This window comes from Python bivittatus, unplaced genomic scaffold, assembly GCF_059951505.1.
Source record: "Python bivittatus isolate LINGU-HERP-01145 unplaced genomic scaffold, Pbiv_v1 ctg000080_np1212, whole genome shotgun sequence".
Taxonomy (NCBI): Eukaryota; Metazoa; Chordata; class Lepidosauria; order Squamata; family Pythonidae; genus Python; species Python bivittatus.
In genome coordinates, this window is record NW_028277035.1 from 11,859,860 (window position 1) to 11,876,421 (window position 16,562).

General features: G+C 41.5%; 1 protein-coding gene across 2 annotated transcripts in view; it reads left to right on the forward strand.

Moving 5' to 3' along the window:
* The window catches only part of NOTCH3 (notch receptor 3), a 61,675-nt gene that overhangs the window by 6,815 nt on the left and 38,298 nt on the right, over window positions 1-16,562 (forward strand). For both annotated transcript variants that reach the window (XM_007426161.4, XM_007426162.4), the window contains exon 2: window positions 7,486-7,567. In XM_007426161.4, the coding sequence (XP_007426223.1) occupies window positions 7,486-7,567 (82 nt within the window). The remainder of the gene's footprint in view (window positions 1-7,485; window positions 7,568-16,562) is intronic.

The window sequence follows — 16,562 nt, forward strand, 5'->3', positions numbered from 1 at the left end:
AAAAAGCCCTAATTATATTACTTTAGTTTTAAACAGTTGAACAGAGCCAGTGTGGTGTAGTGGCTAAAGTGCTGACCAAAAGCCAGGAGACCTGGTTGAAGCCCACCCTCAGCATGATGGAAACTCACTGGGCGACTCTGGGCCAGCCATTTTCTCTCAGCCCAACAGTGTGGTGGGGATAAGAGCAGAAGAAAGCACTAAGTGTGTTGCCTTGAGCTCCTGAATGGAAAGGGGGATATAACTCTAATACATTTTGAAAAACCCTTTGTTATATTTACATGGGAAGAGGTATGAAATGCTGCATAGGAAAAAAAATGGAAACTACATCGCACAGTGAATTCAGTATTCACTTATACTGCAGAGTTGCCAGGAGTATTAACAGTGATAAGCAAGATATCTTTTAAAGGAGCTTATCTGCTACTTTGGATCTTCTCACTGAGGAATTCCATGAGTTCCCTACAGCATTCTTTGAAAAGAAAAACACTCTGACAAGATCACAGATGTGGATTGAGCATGATGTGCTCTGAGCTAACCAGCTCCTCCACCCAGCTGCTGCCTTCTCTTCCTCTTCCTCTTCCTCTTCCTCAAACGGGAACAGCTGTTGCACGTTCAGAATTCTGGTGTCTGTGGAAATCTTCTGGGGTACTGGCACCAGATTAGCGTCTCTTGGAAGTGAAACTGCAACCTCATGCCCGCGGGGCAACCTTCACAACCTTTGCGCCTTCCTTTTGCGTTGGGACTGCAACACCCCGGTGTAAATGAAATGTTGTGGTTGCAGATGACAGCTCGGTATTACTATCCAGGAAGGGTTAATTCTGAACCATACAGTGGGGATAGTAAGGTAAGCCTGACAACAAGGCTGCAATTGCCTAATCTATAATGTATCAAGGGCAGAGCTCACTGATTAACTTATACAGCATTATGCCTTAAGTATTGCAGTGACCTAAAAACCTTAATCAGCCTGTCTACCTACTTGTTGAAATTACACTGCTGGTTTTCATCATTTAATATGACCTTGGTAGTATGGAATCTCATCTTATTCCTGTTACTCCATTTTCACTTCTACTTTGAACAATGTGTACATGATTGTCTTGCAGAATGAGAAGTCCTTGCTTAAGCCAGTAGGTGTATTGACGCTATCTCTCTCTCTCTGGCTTTCTGTTGCACATCTGGATGGGTGGCTTCATGCTTAACATTGCATGGGTTTCCTGAATATCCATTGTTTGCTTTGTGGTAAATTCTGTGATGCTTGTCTGTAGCATACGAGACACACAGTGGACACATCCTGGGGAAATTGTAGCTCAGTGTAGCTCCATGTATTTTCAAAGCCATGTCTAAGTTTTCTTCAAACATCATAATGTTCTTAGTAGGTAATATCTGTGCCCCACTAAGTATGAAGTGGTTCCCACCTAAGCAGGGGCTGCTTGATGCTTATGCAAAAGGATTTTACAAGTTTTAAGTCAGTGGCACATGCATCAATTCCCAAGAGTAGTGGTTTTATAAAATAGTTCGGAGATAAATCTCCATTGTAATGTTTTCCTGCACTAACTGTATGCATTGGGGATTGTTAGGTTGTATTCAACCACTAGAAACAGCATGCCCAGAAACATACAGTCCACATTGGAAAGATAAATCCCCTTTTTGAACAAATATTTTGCAGTGAACAAGGATAGCTGCATATTGTTTTCGGAAGATGAAAAATTGGTATTAGCTGTACCAATTTTTATTGTACTAATATAGTAAAATCATCATTACAAATGTACAATGTAAATAAGGGTGCTATAGAATTGAGTTCCTGTGATTATGGAGTAGCCATGGAATAATACATTTAGTTGACCACACTAGTGAGCAGATGGGTTATGGACAGGTTTGAATGTCAACAAGACATCAATGTCTGTGAAAAGGTGTCAGTTTGCTTCCATTAGAAATAGTAGCCTTTTTTTTTTTAAACAATATTTCTCTTATATTTCATTTGCTTTTTCATTATAAATGTTTTCTGGAACATCTCTGTTTCCAATGAAAAACTAGATTTGACCTGAAGTGATTAAGAGCTAAGCAATTTTGTATGACTGTGTCTTTGATGCTTCATTTTTAATTGAGGCAATGCACAAGACAGGTGCTTTATGGGGCAAGATTTTAAATTGAGAACTATAGGCTTGTTCTTTTCCTATCCTGTGTAGGATGGCCATCTTAGCAGATTAGAGCGTATTAATTAGTATAAATTGGTCTTCTAGGCCAAGGTTCCCTGCTCTTCCTTCCAGGCATAGCAAGACTTTGATTCAAAGCATTCCTCCTTTCTTGATTCTGCCAGGTGTTTTCTGATTACACCTTAGAACCAACTGAGATTTTAGACTTAAGGAGCTAGAAAGAACCAGTTCTACTCAAGAACTAAGCTAAATGGCATAAGGGCCCATTTACTTGAGGGACCAACGTAATATCTGCCTGGCCGATTCAGTCTGGCAGGGTTGGTGCGCTCTAGGTTCCTTTGACATCTACAATGCCATCCATTGGGACCTGGAAGCACATCTTCTCAATTGCAGCACCTGCCCTCTGGAATGAGGTCCCCTCCCCGAGATCCAGATGGCCCCTACACTGCTGGTGCTTTGAAGGACCTTGAATACCTGGGTCTTTAGCCCAGGCCTTTGGCGAAGATGATTGAAGCCTCCTTTGAGTTATGTTGATATGTTCTTTTTCGTTTTTTGTCTGATATCATTATCTTTGCCATCTTTTACACTTTTATTTTCATTTATTATGGTACATATTAAAATAAAATACGCTAGAAGCATCACCTTCTGACTGTTTCTTGTTTCTGATGCTACAGAAGTCTGACTAGCCAGTTAAGAAGCTACTTCCCAGAGATGTTCATATTCCAGAACTAAATAGCTAAACTGTTAAGTCATGAAATAAAACAAACCAAATGAGAACCTATACAGCTTCTGATATTTTGGCAAGATAAAACTTTAAAAAATTAAATTAAATTTTCTTCTGTTTTCCCAATATTGAATATACAGATCCAAACAAGGAATCCAGACCAAAATCTAGAAAGAAATTATAAGTTGTTGAGGAAAGGGTGATCAGGATACAGAAGCATTTGTTTCTCAAACTTGTTGAGGAAGTTTCTAGACAGCAAAGATCCTCTGGGAGCAAATGACAACTTCATTTTATTTGTTTGTTTTTACATGACACATCTGATACAGTCTGCCTAAGATAATAGTATCATGCTGTGAATTAATATGGCACAAATGATGAAGTGAAACTAAGAGATCAGGCATTAATTACAAATTACTAAAGTAATTTACTAAAGTAAAGAAATTTTGAATGAATATGCCTGTACTTTGTAAAGCAAAAACAAAACAAAACAAGGCAGCCTAAACTTGCAGGCTGCACTAATTACATAAATCAAGTAAATTTAAATAGCATTATTTCTTTTGCTTCATCTTTCTAATTGTGGCTAATCTGAAGCACTGGAGGTTGTCCAACTGTCCTCACTCCTGACTTCTGAGGCTTTAGTTGTCATCTAAAATCTGTTTCACAGCCACAAGAACTTCTACCTCCCTCCCCAAATAAACCTGAGATTCTGACTTTCACAAAAAAGACCAAAGTCTTAACTTCTTTTTTCTTTATTAGTTCCCATTGCAAGGAATGCAAAATACAGGCTTGTTCTTGTGTTACTTTGGTAGGTACAGGTAGCTTTTTCAGGACTAGTTCTGCCATTCGAAGAGAAAATAGCCACTTCAGTTGGCCGATGGAGAAGAGGGCTGGATTAAGGCTTCTTTCATTATGTGCTACTTGCTCATGGGGAAAGGATGGATGGATGGATGGGATGACGGTGAGGGTGAGGAGCCAAGGCTCCTGGCAGTTGGCTTAGCCATGACAAGAGCATGAGGATTAAGGGGTCAAAGCGGTGGGAGTCAGCACTTCTTGACTGTAAAATCTCTGCCTGGATGGGTGACCTCTGCCCCTTCTTATTCTCAATGGTTCTTTAAAGGGCATGAAACCTAATTACTATCCTGTTTGTTTCTGGATGAGCTGAGGCAGAGCCACAGTCTTCAAGAGCTAACATCCTGGATCTTTGGGGAGGCTAATGGTGGTGGATCAAAATTAATTTGTGGGTTGCTTGAATGTGAAGGTTTGGCCTTCTCTTGGAACAGAGGGAAATCTGGATTCTCTCAGGTCCAAAATCTTCTGCTAGGTTTTAGCTTAATAGAAAGGAAGGCATGTGGGATGGAGGTTTATAAAATGCTGCAAATATCAAGGGTTCGCTGATGGAAGACATCCTCTTTGTCACAGTAGTCCATGTTGTACTTTCCTCTCATGTATATACAATTGCATCTCACACTTGCTGCATTGCTGTGGTAGCCCAGTTGTAGATCAGCCTGTATCTGTTTGGCTTTTGCCCTTGGGAGCTAGAGCTCACCAGTGGGTTGTAGAATTGAGACCCTCTTAGCCAGGTGCCATTGCATGAATGCTGAAAAAGCAACATGTGCTGAAGTCTTGGTTGCCAAGATAGTATGCAGCGGTAGAAGCTGCAACTTTTGAGAGCAGAGAGGGATATAGGAGTGCATATCAGATTTGGCTTTATGCTCTGGAAAGAGGAAATTGGAAAGAAAAATGAGGGCTTGCATTGTGCCAGGAATAATCTCTGCTGAAGTCCTTACTGTCTCTTTCTGTTGAACTGCTCTGAGAATGTATCCATGTTCAGAAATGGGGTGCTAAGTTTGAAAGATGTACTTAAGGAATTCTGAAGGACTTCCTCCAAAAGGACCCCTGCCCTTTTATGTGTGCACATCTGTATACATGCAGGCATATGGGGAACAGTTCTTGTTACAATGGCGGAGTGTGAAAATAGGCTGCTTTGTTCTGCAGACAAGAATGTGAGTGAGTCTGTGCAGATGCCAGTAAGGTGTTTAATGTCAGAAGAACCCTGTGACTTGTAACCTTTGCTGATGTGTTGTCAAAGGCATGGGGTTGGTGAAAAGTACAGCGCCTTGGGTTCAGTTAAAGTAGGGCTTGTTTTACTCTAGACTGAACACAGAGTTACTGAGAAACATTTTGCTGTAGCATTTTTGCTGGCGCTGCATGCTGACAGAGTAAGGGGCGGCAGTGGAGGGAGGAGAGGCATTGTCTGGAACTGATCTGTGTGCTGGGCACGCACTCTGTTACAAGTGGGTCTCTGGAAAATGGCTGGGAATGAGGGAACTGCCTGGGCCCCAGCTCCTTCCATCTTCTCGCTGCTTTGAGAGGGGAGGGGTTTCAGCTGGTGTCTTGTTCTTCAGCTGAATTTCCCTTCTTGACTGGGCCTGGCGCGCTAACAGTACCTCTCGTACCACAAGGGCTTCCTTGGGGAATGGTTGTCTGTCTCCTTGTGAGCTTTTCATAGGGCACTTCAGCACTCCACTCACATGGCTGGCGGGGGGGGGGGGCTTGCAGTTCTTTCCCTTAGGCTGGACCCCTCCAGGAAACATGGTGGGCAACTTACTAATTGCCTTCTCATGCCCCACTCAACCCGAGCTTCCAGTATTTTTAGAGTAGGATGCCTGTAGGCTTCAGACTTCCCCATTTTTGGAGCCACTTTTGTTAGGCTCTTTCCCCTGAAGAGATGGGGACCAGGAATTAAGGTTCTACCTTTGGCACAGGTTTGCCTGCAGAGATTTCTGAGCTGTACTGCTTTCAAATAACTCTCCCTGGGGGTCCTTCTCGGTGGCAGTTCTAAGGAGTTGTTAAGCCTCTAAGAACCATGCCAGTCCCAGTGAATTTCATGTCTAGTGAGGAGTGATGAGAATGTAGTTGTATGTTGTAGACCTCTGGTTGCTCCTGGAGTAGCCAGTGCTAAATAAATGGCTAGCTTCTGGTTGTATCTGATAAGACATCCCTCTTCAGGTTTTTGAACTGAGAGTGGAATCAATTGTTCTAGTAAGGCTGACATAGTTCTTCAGCTGGAGACATAGACTCTCCCCAGCTAAGCTTTTTGGTGGCATTGGTCCTTGCCTTGATATTGTCATTACAATGTTTCCGAGTCACTAGAACAGTCCAAAACTAAATAGAGGAGCCTATACAGTATGAAGTGAGAGGATGCTCAGTGGAATTAAGCCACATTGTCATTTTTTTGGAGAGTGTGAACATAAGCATATGCTCTGAAGAAATGAAATGCTATATGGGACACTTACATATCTCTTGAATATGTTGTTGGCAGTAGCAGTAGGCAGATATGTCCCATAAGCTGCTAATTGCCACCTATATTATGAACCAATCTTTCCCATCCTTGTTTTTGGCAGAATTCTCAGATGAATTCCCATCACCCTTAGCCAGTACAGTCAATGTCCACCCTGGTTAGAAGGTTTGAGTATTATAGTTGAAATGCATCTGGCTTGGACTTTCAGATACATCCCCATAATTGTTCCTCTCCCTATGAGATCTGTGCTTTGCTTTCCCACAAACACGAAGAGGAGGGGGTCATGAGAAGAGGCCATTTTCTTCTACCAAGAATGCTGCCAACTGATTCCTTTCTTCATGACTTTTGCTGGGGTTCTGCTTACTTTTTGACCTTCAGCAATAAAAGTAGCCTATAATTACTACGAAGTACAGAGGTTAAGGCTATCCCAGTGGAACCAATCAGGCTTATTCTGGATTTGTGAAAAAATCTCACTATTTCTGCTATCCAAAATTACCTTTATAATTTGATTTAACATGTTATATCATACCTCACTGAGGATTCAGTGGCGGTTAGGTTTTTTTTTTCCTGCTCCCATAGAGATGAAAAATTCTTGGATCTTTGAAGCCATTTATGGGAGATGTACTATTTTAATTATGTATATATGGATTTAAGAGTTTTTTCCCTCTTGAACATTCACATTTTTGCAAATTCTCATGACCTTGTATCTTTGTTCTGAAGTCTCCTGATAGCAACTAATAAGCTATTCCTTTGGTGAGTATTTTAGCAAGAAACATCTTCACTTGTGGGATTGTAGACAAGGCTTGTCATGGGAAAACTTGCTTTCATTTACTGATATCACCTTGTTTAACAGTATGCATGGGGGGGAGAGAAGTAACCTCCCTCCCCCATTCATTCCTATAGCACGTGCTATGTTTGAGATGGCCCTTGGTGTTTGGAGTTGGGGCCAAGAAAAGCCTGCTTGACCTGCAGAACCACTGCCTGAAAGATAGAACAATCCACTGTTCTGGACTGGATAGATCTGAATTCTCACTTCGTAGAAGGAAAGCAGACAAGCAGGTTGGCTAGCTGGCTTTGGGGTATTACTGGAGCACAGAGAAGTAAAAGATGTACCAGTTCAGGCAGGAGGTAGCCATAAATATCAGGTCTCAGAATTACCTTTTGAGATCAGATCATAGCTTTCCAGTTGTGTGTTCCCCACTTGTATTGGACCTATTGCCTTTTGGTTTGTTCTTTTGAGCTTAGATGTGAATTTGCAGTTCCTACTGCTATGCACAGCCTGCTCTAACCAAGCCTTTTTTTTTCTCCCACAGCTGTCCAGTGTCTAGATGGCAACAAACCCTGTGAGAATGGTGGGACCTGTGTTGTTTACTCCAATGGGATTGCTGCTTGCCTGTAAGTGAACTCTGCATGGCCTTAATAGCAGCTGAACTCTCTTAGGTTATTTTTTTCTTCTGAGTTTATATTTACTTGTTTGTTGCATTTATATCCTGCTTTCTATGAGAACCAAAGGCAGCTTACATGGAGATCTTCTCTAATTTTATTCTCATCATAGCCCTGTAAAGTAGGTTGGGCTGAGGGAGTGACTGACACAAAGGTACACAATTAAACTCTGTGCTTAAGTGGGAACTTGAACCTGGTTCTCCCCTTTCCAAGTCTAAGATCCTAATTTCTGTACTGCCACTGCTTCCCACTAGATAGAGTTTGTTGTGAAAAGCAAGTATAAAGTTAATTTGGAAGCACTACAATTGTCATTGTAAAGTGGAAGAGTAGTAAGATTGTGAGACATTGTGGAATGTCACATAGAAAATAAAAAGTCTGGAAATCTTTACAAATCTTCAGAGCAGAGGTGGTTCCTCCTAGCACTCTTTGGAAGGGGTCCACAGTGGCCTTGCCCCATTACAGGCTCTGCTTGGTCCAGGGGAATTGTGAGGTAGTCATCCTGACTAGTATCCATTAATTTCAGATTTATACTTGGAGTGCTTTTCAGCTGGAACACTGCTATCAGGCATTTTATTAATTGGATCCCCAGTGTTAAAGGAGAATAAGTGTAATGGAGCAGATGAACTTAGTCTAAGGAAACTTGAGTTCAGATTACTGCTGTCTCATGAAGTACTTGGGGTGGAGCTTCTCTAGATTGGTTGTTATTTATCTGCCCAGCTACCCAATAACTTTGTTGTGAGGATAAAGAGTAACCCTCATGTAAGCTACCCTGAATTCCTGGAAGGGAAGGTAGAGTAAACATCTGATAAATAAACAACAGATAAAGGAAAGGAGAAAGAAATAGAGGAAGTTTTCCATTGTTATAATTATTACGCTAATAGAAATCTGCAGTGTCTCAGAAGTGCAAAAAAAAATCTGAATCTGGCTTGAATAACTACACTGCTCTGTGTATAGAGAGATTTTTGAATGATTATGTACCATTAAGTGGGTGTGACTCTTAGTGATCACACAGATACACTTTCTCCATGATGATCTGTCTCTGACCTGGCCCTTTAGGTCTTCCAGTGGTGCATTGCACTGATTGCTACTGTAATCAGGTCCACCCATCTTGTTGCTGGTTGTCCTTTTTTCTTTCCTTCTACCTTTCCTGACATTATAAGCTTCTGAAGAGAGCATATTCCTTGACTGCTGCTTTCTTTATTGTTGATCCTAAAAAGCAGAAGCTGTCCACCACTTTTATATCTTCATTGTCTGTTCTAAGACTGGTTGCTGTAAATATTGTTTGGTCTTCTGTGTATTTAATCTTAGTCTTCTTTTTTTTCCACTGTGCTCCTGGATTGTCATTACTAAAGCTTGCAGATCATTTGTATTTTTAGCTATCAGAATAATGTCATCAGCATAGCCCAGTTTATTGGTGTTTCTTCCTCCGGTTTAAAAGCCACACTCATTTCTCCCAATCCAGCCTCCCTTAACACATATTCACCATATAATTTGAATAAATAACAAGATACTATTCACCCTTGTTTCACTTCTTAGTCTGTTTGGAGCATGTTCTGTCCAGACTGTGGCTTACTGTCCTATGTATAGGTTTTGCGTGAGGACAATGAGATGTTCTAGGATTCTTGTTTTCCTAAGGATATTCCACAGCTTGATATGATCAACACAATGGAAGGCCTTTCTACAATTAATGAAGCACATATTGACTTCTTTTTGGTATTCTTCAGCTTTCTCAATGATCCTGCATGCATCAGCAATAATGTATCTTATTCCTTGGCCTTTTCTTAAACAAGTTTGACATGTGGCAGCTCCCTTTCCATGTAGGGTCTAATCTGTGATGAATAATCCTAAACCTTATTTTGCTAGCTTGTGAAATTAAGGATATTGCATACTCTGTTTCTTTAGTATTGGTATGTAGACTGACCTCTTCCAATCTGTTGACCACTATTGTTCTCCTGATTTGCTGGCCTAGTTTGTTAGAACCTTTACAGTTTCTTTTTCCACTGCTTGCCATATTTCTGTAGATATTTCATAAATTCCTGTAGCCCTCTGATTTGGTAATTTAGTGCTGTTCTAACTTCATCTTTTAGTACCAGAGGTTCCTGTAGACAGGGAATATCTTCTCAAGTATCTTGGCTGTTGACTTCTCTAATGATTTCAGTATACTCTTTCCATCTTTGTTTCCTCTTCTTTGAATAATTTATTATCAGTTGCTGTTCGTAGTTGGAACCTTCTTCTGAGTTTAAAGAACTTTTGCAAGACTTTCTTTGTTTTGCCATGTCAGTTTCCATCTTCAGTGTCTTTACAAATGTTGTTGTGATATTGCTTCTTGCCTCTTCTAACAGCTCTCTGACTGTCTTTAAGTTCCTTCCTGAGATCATTGTCTTTCTTGGCTTTGGCTTCTCTTCTTGGCAATTTCCACCATTTGTTCAGTTTGCTTTCTTCTATTTCTTGGTCTTTGGCAGACTCTTTTCACATTCATCATTAGAACTTCTCTGATTTCATATCACAGTTCCTCTAGTTCCCTATCGTTGGGATTCAAAACTTCAAAGCAATTCCTGATCTTTTTCTTGAAAATGGTGGGTCAAGATCATTTTGTGGAAATTGATTGGCTTTCTTCCACTTAAGCTTGACTTGGAACTCAGATATGACCAACTTGCAGTCATTTGTACAGTCTGTCTTAGGTCATGTCTTTGTTGCTGTAACTGAGCTCTTCTGCCTCCTTGTACCAATTTGATTTCTGTGTACTCCATCTGGTGATGTCCATGTATAGAGGCCATGTTTTGGCTGTTTGAAGACTGTGATACCAATGAAGAAATCATTGGATTGGCAGAAATCGACAACCTTGACCATACAATCCAACTGTGTTTTCTAATGTTGGCATTCCAGTCTCCAACCATAAGCAGCACAACTTGGCTTGCGTGTTCTGTTGATTTCATATTAAAACTTGACCATAAAACTTGTCAACCTCCTCTTCTGCATCAATGATTAATGCACAAACTTGGATAACTGTCATAATTAAGGATTATCTGTGAAGTCTAATTGATTTTATCCCGTCACTGACTTTATTGTACCCAAGTACTGTCTTTGGCATATCATTCCTGACCATGAAGGCAACAGTGTCTTCTTCCTTTATCATGTACTGCAGAGTGAACAGTATGAATTCCTGACTGAAAGTGGTCAATTCCAGTCCATTTCAGTTCACTGATGCCTAAGATGTAAATCTGCAGTCAGTTTATTTAATTTTTCACTGTGTTGAACTTCCCCATGTTCATACTACTTATTTTCTGTGTTCCTACTATAATTCTATCTTTGTGGCTTTGGATTTTCTTTTCCTGTGTGGCAACATCTGCAACTGTACTCCCGAAGGCTTTAATCTAGCCACATCATAAATACCATTACTCCGAAAGATCCTCAGCATTTCCTTAGTAGCATATTGAGTGTTATCTGAGCTGAGGGGCCCATCATCCAGCACTATATTGTCAGTCACCTCATATTGTCTATCCATGTGGTTTTCTTGGTAAAATACGGCAGTTGTTTCCCATTGCTTTCTTCCGCACAATATGAAACAGTGCTTTGCCATCGTTACTAAAATTATCATCTGCCTCCTCCTCCTTTTTATAACTTGCCTTTATCTTTGTACAACTCAAATGTTCCCATCTCTTATTTTCCTCAAAACAGTGGCCCCGTGAGGGGGATTGGGCTGAGAGAGAGTGACTGGTCCAAAGTCACCTAGCTGGCTTTTGTGCCTAAGGGAGGACTAGAACGCACAGTCTACTGGTTTCTAGTCCAGCTCCATAACTGCTATACCAGACTGGCTTATGCTGCCTGATATAGGTGCGTGCTTGCTTTAGCTGGGCAGCTGGGATGACTTTCACATCTTGGGTGGCTCTTGGCGTACACTCATGGCATTCTTCACTCATTCCTCCCAGGAATTACCCCCCTCCCCCCACCGTGATGAGGCAGCTTAGGAGGGTTTCAGGAGGGTGAAGAGATTAACACTTTCTGAATTCCTCAAAGTGCTGTTAGACCCTCAGCAAAAAAAAAAAAAAAAGACACAGTACATATCAGTAATGGGGTGGAGTAGATTTGAATTAGGAAGAAGAGATCCTACTTCCAATCCTATTTGGAGTACTCTGAAGCTTTAAATACAAATGAAACTTAGGGAGACTTGACTTCATAAATGATAGAGAATCTTCTGTGTCCCATTTGGTATTCACCTGTGTCTGTTTATACGAAAGTACGTCGCTCTTGCTGGGAGGCTGTAATGTGGATTTGCCAGCGTGGATGCTTATTGTTTTCACTGGTTTGACAGCCACTAGGCTATACTGCTTCTTGGTCTGGTGCATATTTTGGCAGGCACTCCATTGCACGGTGGGAGAATACCCTTCGGAGTATATTTTATATTGCCTTACAGTGTTGGCTCTACTTTTCTGTTACAGGATTCCCAAGCTATACGAATAAATTGTGAAAGTTGGGGGAGCGGGGAGGAAAAGCTGTCTAGAGTAGAGAAGACGCAATCCGTTTCAGCATTCTTAATTTGTGCCCGTTGCTTCCTGTTCAGATGATATGGCACAAGGTGCTTTTCTGGCTGCATTGCATGGATGGCCCAGAGCTCTTTGATTCTCACTTGTCCTGCGTCTTCATTTGCTTCTCCTAGCGGCAGGTGAATGAACTAGTGCAGTGAGTTCCTAGCTTGGCGTATTGCTGCCTGTGTTGGAATCCAGGACAGGTGGATCTGCCTGCAGCTGCCACGCCCAGAACAGGTGAATCACTGGGAGGCATGAAGCCTGGCCTGGATCCCTGGATGGGATGTGATACGACATGAAAAAGAGTAGCTAGCTCTTAGACCTGATCTGGAGTCCAAAGACAGAATACTGCTACCAGCATTGAAATGGCATTTAGCCAATGTCTTTTAGGCTTTGTGCAAAGTAATGGTAGTGGGGGTGGAAGGGGGGCTTTTGGGAAACTATAGATGTGTTTTACTGGGGGTTCAAGAAAGAGGAAGAAATATGCAGCATGGTCTGAAACCTGTTGGACAGGTTGAGTGGGGAGGCCTGGGAGTGCCCAGTATTGAAGGGAAAAGCTTTCCTCCTCTCCTCCTTCTCGCCCTCCTCCTTCCTACCTCCTCCTCAACACCTGCACAGAGGCCTCTGAAAGGGATGGTCACCTTTTTGACTCCTTTTGGTTTGGCTATGCCCATTGGGGAAGGAAGACAATAGATCATTTTCATTTTAGTTATGCCTGTTTCTCCTTTCTTCCACCCTCCCTCCCTTGAGGCTTGAATGAGGAAGTGGAGTTTGGCGAAGGGCTGTGGCAGTCACTTCAAAATTAGTGCAAGTTGTATGCTGGGAAATGAGAGGCATAGCTTCTAAGAAAGGTGAATAAGAAGGAAAACAGAATATGGCTGGAGCTGGGAGAGGAGAAACTAATAGGGAAAATGGGCTGGGGTGGAAATTAGAATTGAGTAAGGCCTCCTACAAAGGATAAGACTGAAAATGTTAGATGCCAATGAAGTACAGATTTTAGATTTTAATGCTAACCCTGATGCTGCAGAATCTTGCATATCATTTATAGTTTTAAAATGACTGAATGTAAAATGAAAGTCTCCCCTCAAATGTGTGTACCACTTCTACTCAAGAAGTTTGATTGCAGAGGGGTTCCTGAATTCCACACAATTTTCTGTCTTAGCCCTTGGTCCTTCATATCTGTTGCTTAATCTGTTTGAGACACAAACAAAATTTAATATTCAGGAGAGAGAGAAAGAATCACCTTACTGTGGGTAGCCAGTATAAACCTGGTCATTCAGAATATGCAAATATGCATATGAATTCTAATCCTAGAATTGTAGTTTCCTTGGTTTCATAGTCTGGATTTTAGTATCTGTTGGGATTCAGGGCTAATGGGCCTCACTAGCCTTTTATTTCTGCAAAAGAGTTGGGCAAACTAGCACAAGAAGACTTAGGCTGCAATCTTGTGTTATTTTGATGGGAGTAAATCCAGTTAAGCTCAATAGGACTTAATTCTGAACGCTGTCAGCATTATACTCCAAGATGGGGATTTAAATTTTGATGTCCTCCTTCTGTAGAAGGGGACTTGTATTGTAATACCAGGAGGCAATCCTTGAAGAGATGTCATCTCTGCAGGCTCCTGGAGCAGAGGGAGTTCACGTTTTTCAATTTTTGATGTCCGATCACTGATTTATTGGAAAGATACCTTGCTTGAACTTTCTTCTAATTAGGGTTCCAAAAAAGAGTTTCTTTCTCTTGCTAGCAGGGCAGAGTTAGCATCCCAGGTGTATACTTTTAAATCTCCTGACCATTTTTCAGCTAACAATACAAAGAACAGATTGCAAACACCATTTACGTTAAAGTCCAAAGAGCCTGGCCCCTACCATCAACTTAAAAGAGTGATTTATATGTGATTTAAAATCAGGAACAGGGTGTTTCTGCACAAGAACCCCTTTCTGTTACAAAATACAGCATACCTATTTTCACTAAGGCTTAAAGAGGTTAATTATCTGTGTAATTTTTTTATGTGGTTATGCTTCAACTTCATGAGAGAGCCTTGCTTCTGGACTGAAATGAAGTTTCCTTGGTTCATAGTCTGGATTTTAGTATCTGTTGGAATTCAGGTCTAATGGGCCTGAAATGAAGTCATTTCAGGACCAAACTTTATCTCATAGGCCTATCATTCCCATTTGCACCCCATTAACCCTGCCATCCACCCATTCTTGATTATAATACTGTGAGTCAGAAAGGGACAAAAGTGACTCAGTGGTCATTTTACTGTTAAGCATTCCTTTTCCCTTGCTTTTTACTTGAACACGGCAGATATGTGAAAATAAACATGTATTTGTCATTGTCATGTCTAGTTTGGTGACCAGTATCTGTTGGATTAACATCCCAGCCAAGTAATTCATATGGTGGAGCCTTTTTGTTGTCAGAACTTGGCACTTCCTTGATTCTTCATGCTGTAGATTTTACAGGATAGATTTTGTGCTGCCATTAGATATAAATTGCAGGGCAACTAGGGAAGACAGTAGCAATAGTAAAGCAAGATAATCATTTGTTCTTGAAGTTCCAGCTTAATGAGAGGTTATGAAAGATGGTGAGTTTGGGATATTATCTAGAAACATCAGAATTATGAGTCACTTGCACATCCTCTGGTTTGCTTCCTGTGTAACATGCAAAGGCAACATTGCTCCTTTCCTCCACAGCAAGAACATGAGCTCTAAACATACGTGGAGCTCACATATCGCACCACAATGAAATTAGGTGCCTTTCCCTTCCACACATAAATACAGAAAGTACTCCCCCAAAAGTACAAGAGATGCTTTCAATTCTAGGTGGAATCTCACATTAGATTAATTTTAAAAGATTAACTAGCTGTTCTCAGTACATTTAAGAATTAAATAAAATGAAATTAGCCCTTTTCTTATTCCTTTAACTGTGGAGCTGGGCTATCTGCCCCTTGGGACCTAGAAACAGGAGTCTGTAGTGCCTTTGCCTCCCACCGTGCATACCAGTAACAACTAGGACTTCAGCACTCCTTCACTTTTACAGCAAACTGCATTCCTGTTGCTGAACTGAACTACTGTATGTGATTCGTGTGCTGCGTGTTGGCTTTGAAATTAGAACAGGAGGAGGAGGAGATGCAGCCTTCTCCTTCCTATAGCAATTTGAGTGGCTTCTTCGTTAGTTACAGTGGGATCAACAAGTGACACTCTGATGGAAAGGTGATGCTTTTGCTGCAAGCCATTGGTAGATTTGTAATCCATTTTAGAATTGCAGTTGTAAAATTTGCTCATTAATATTGTGTGTCATTTGTTATTTTAGCTGTTGGTTGATTGTTTAGTGAGTGCCACCACTATGTCAGATACTGGTGTCCTTTACTTGTAAATTATGAACGTTTGTCTGTTTAGCCCAATGTTTCTCAAACTTGGCAACTTTAAGATGTGTGGACTTCAACTCCCAGAATTCCCCAGCCAGCAGCCGGCATGCATGACTGGCTGGGGAATTCTGGGAGTTGAAGTTCACACATCTTAAAGTTGCCAAGTTTGAGAAACACTGGTCTAGCCCATGGCTTGGCAAGAGGGAGGCCTAGAGTTTTCAGTTTGTATCTTTGCAAAGAACAACATTAGAAACTGGGTCAGAAACCTGAAAAGCTACCACAGCTAAGGGTAAGCCCAGGAGTCTGTAGCAAGAAAGGCAGCCCCAGAAGAGGCTGTATGCTTTATCTCTCTGCTTCAGCCTGTCTCCTTTTTGTGCTGCTGACCGTGTACAAGTCCTCTTTGGCTGCTTGTGCGCAATTTCTTTTCAGTGAGCTGAAATGGGAAAAGCTGTTGTTTTCCTTATTTGGATGAGTGTGTGAATGGGATTTGCCTGCAGTGCCCTCGAGCAGGCCACAGTCATTCAATTTCGGCGTAGGGCTCCAGGTCTGCTACTGGTGCCTGCGCAACCCTGGCGTAAGGGCTGAGTCACAGAGTGCTGAGCAACGTGCACAGACAGTTTTGGTGATTCACAGCCTCAGGAAGGAGAGACAGAAACTGACTCTATTTTCTGGATGTGAGCAGGCAGGGGCATGGTGCCAGGGCTTGGCTGCTACTGCTGAAAGAAGAGGCTTTCTCTTTGGGGGATCAAGGCACCCCGTATTGTGAGATTGCTTATCTGTTACCCTGGGGCAAGAAAGCCCTACTTGGACAGTGGTTTGTGGCAGGTTTGCCATATGCTGCAGGCCAATGTTCTTCCTCTGTGCCTCTGATTTTGGTTTAGTGATATATATAAACCAGGGTTCTCTGCTGGCTTTAACAAACCGTAGTTAAAATATTAGCTTAGTGTCCTGTATGAACAAAGCCAACAGAGGGCACAAAAACTAGATGATACTTTAAAATTGAACAAATATTAATTTTACTTTAAAAATAACAGTTGCGGCAGGAAGAATCAGGTTT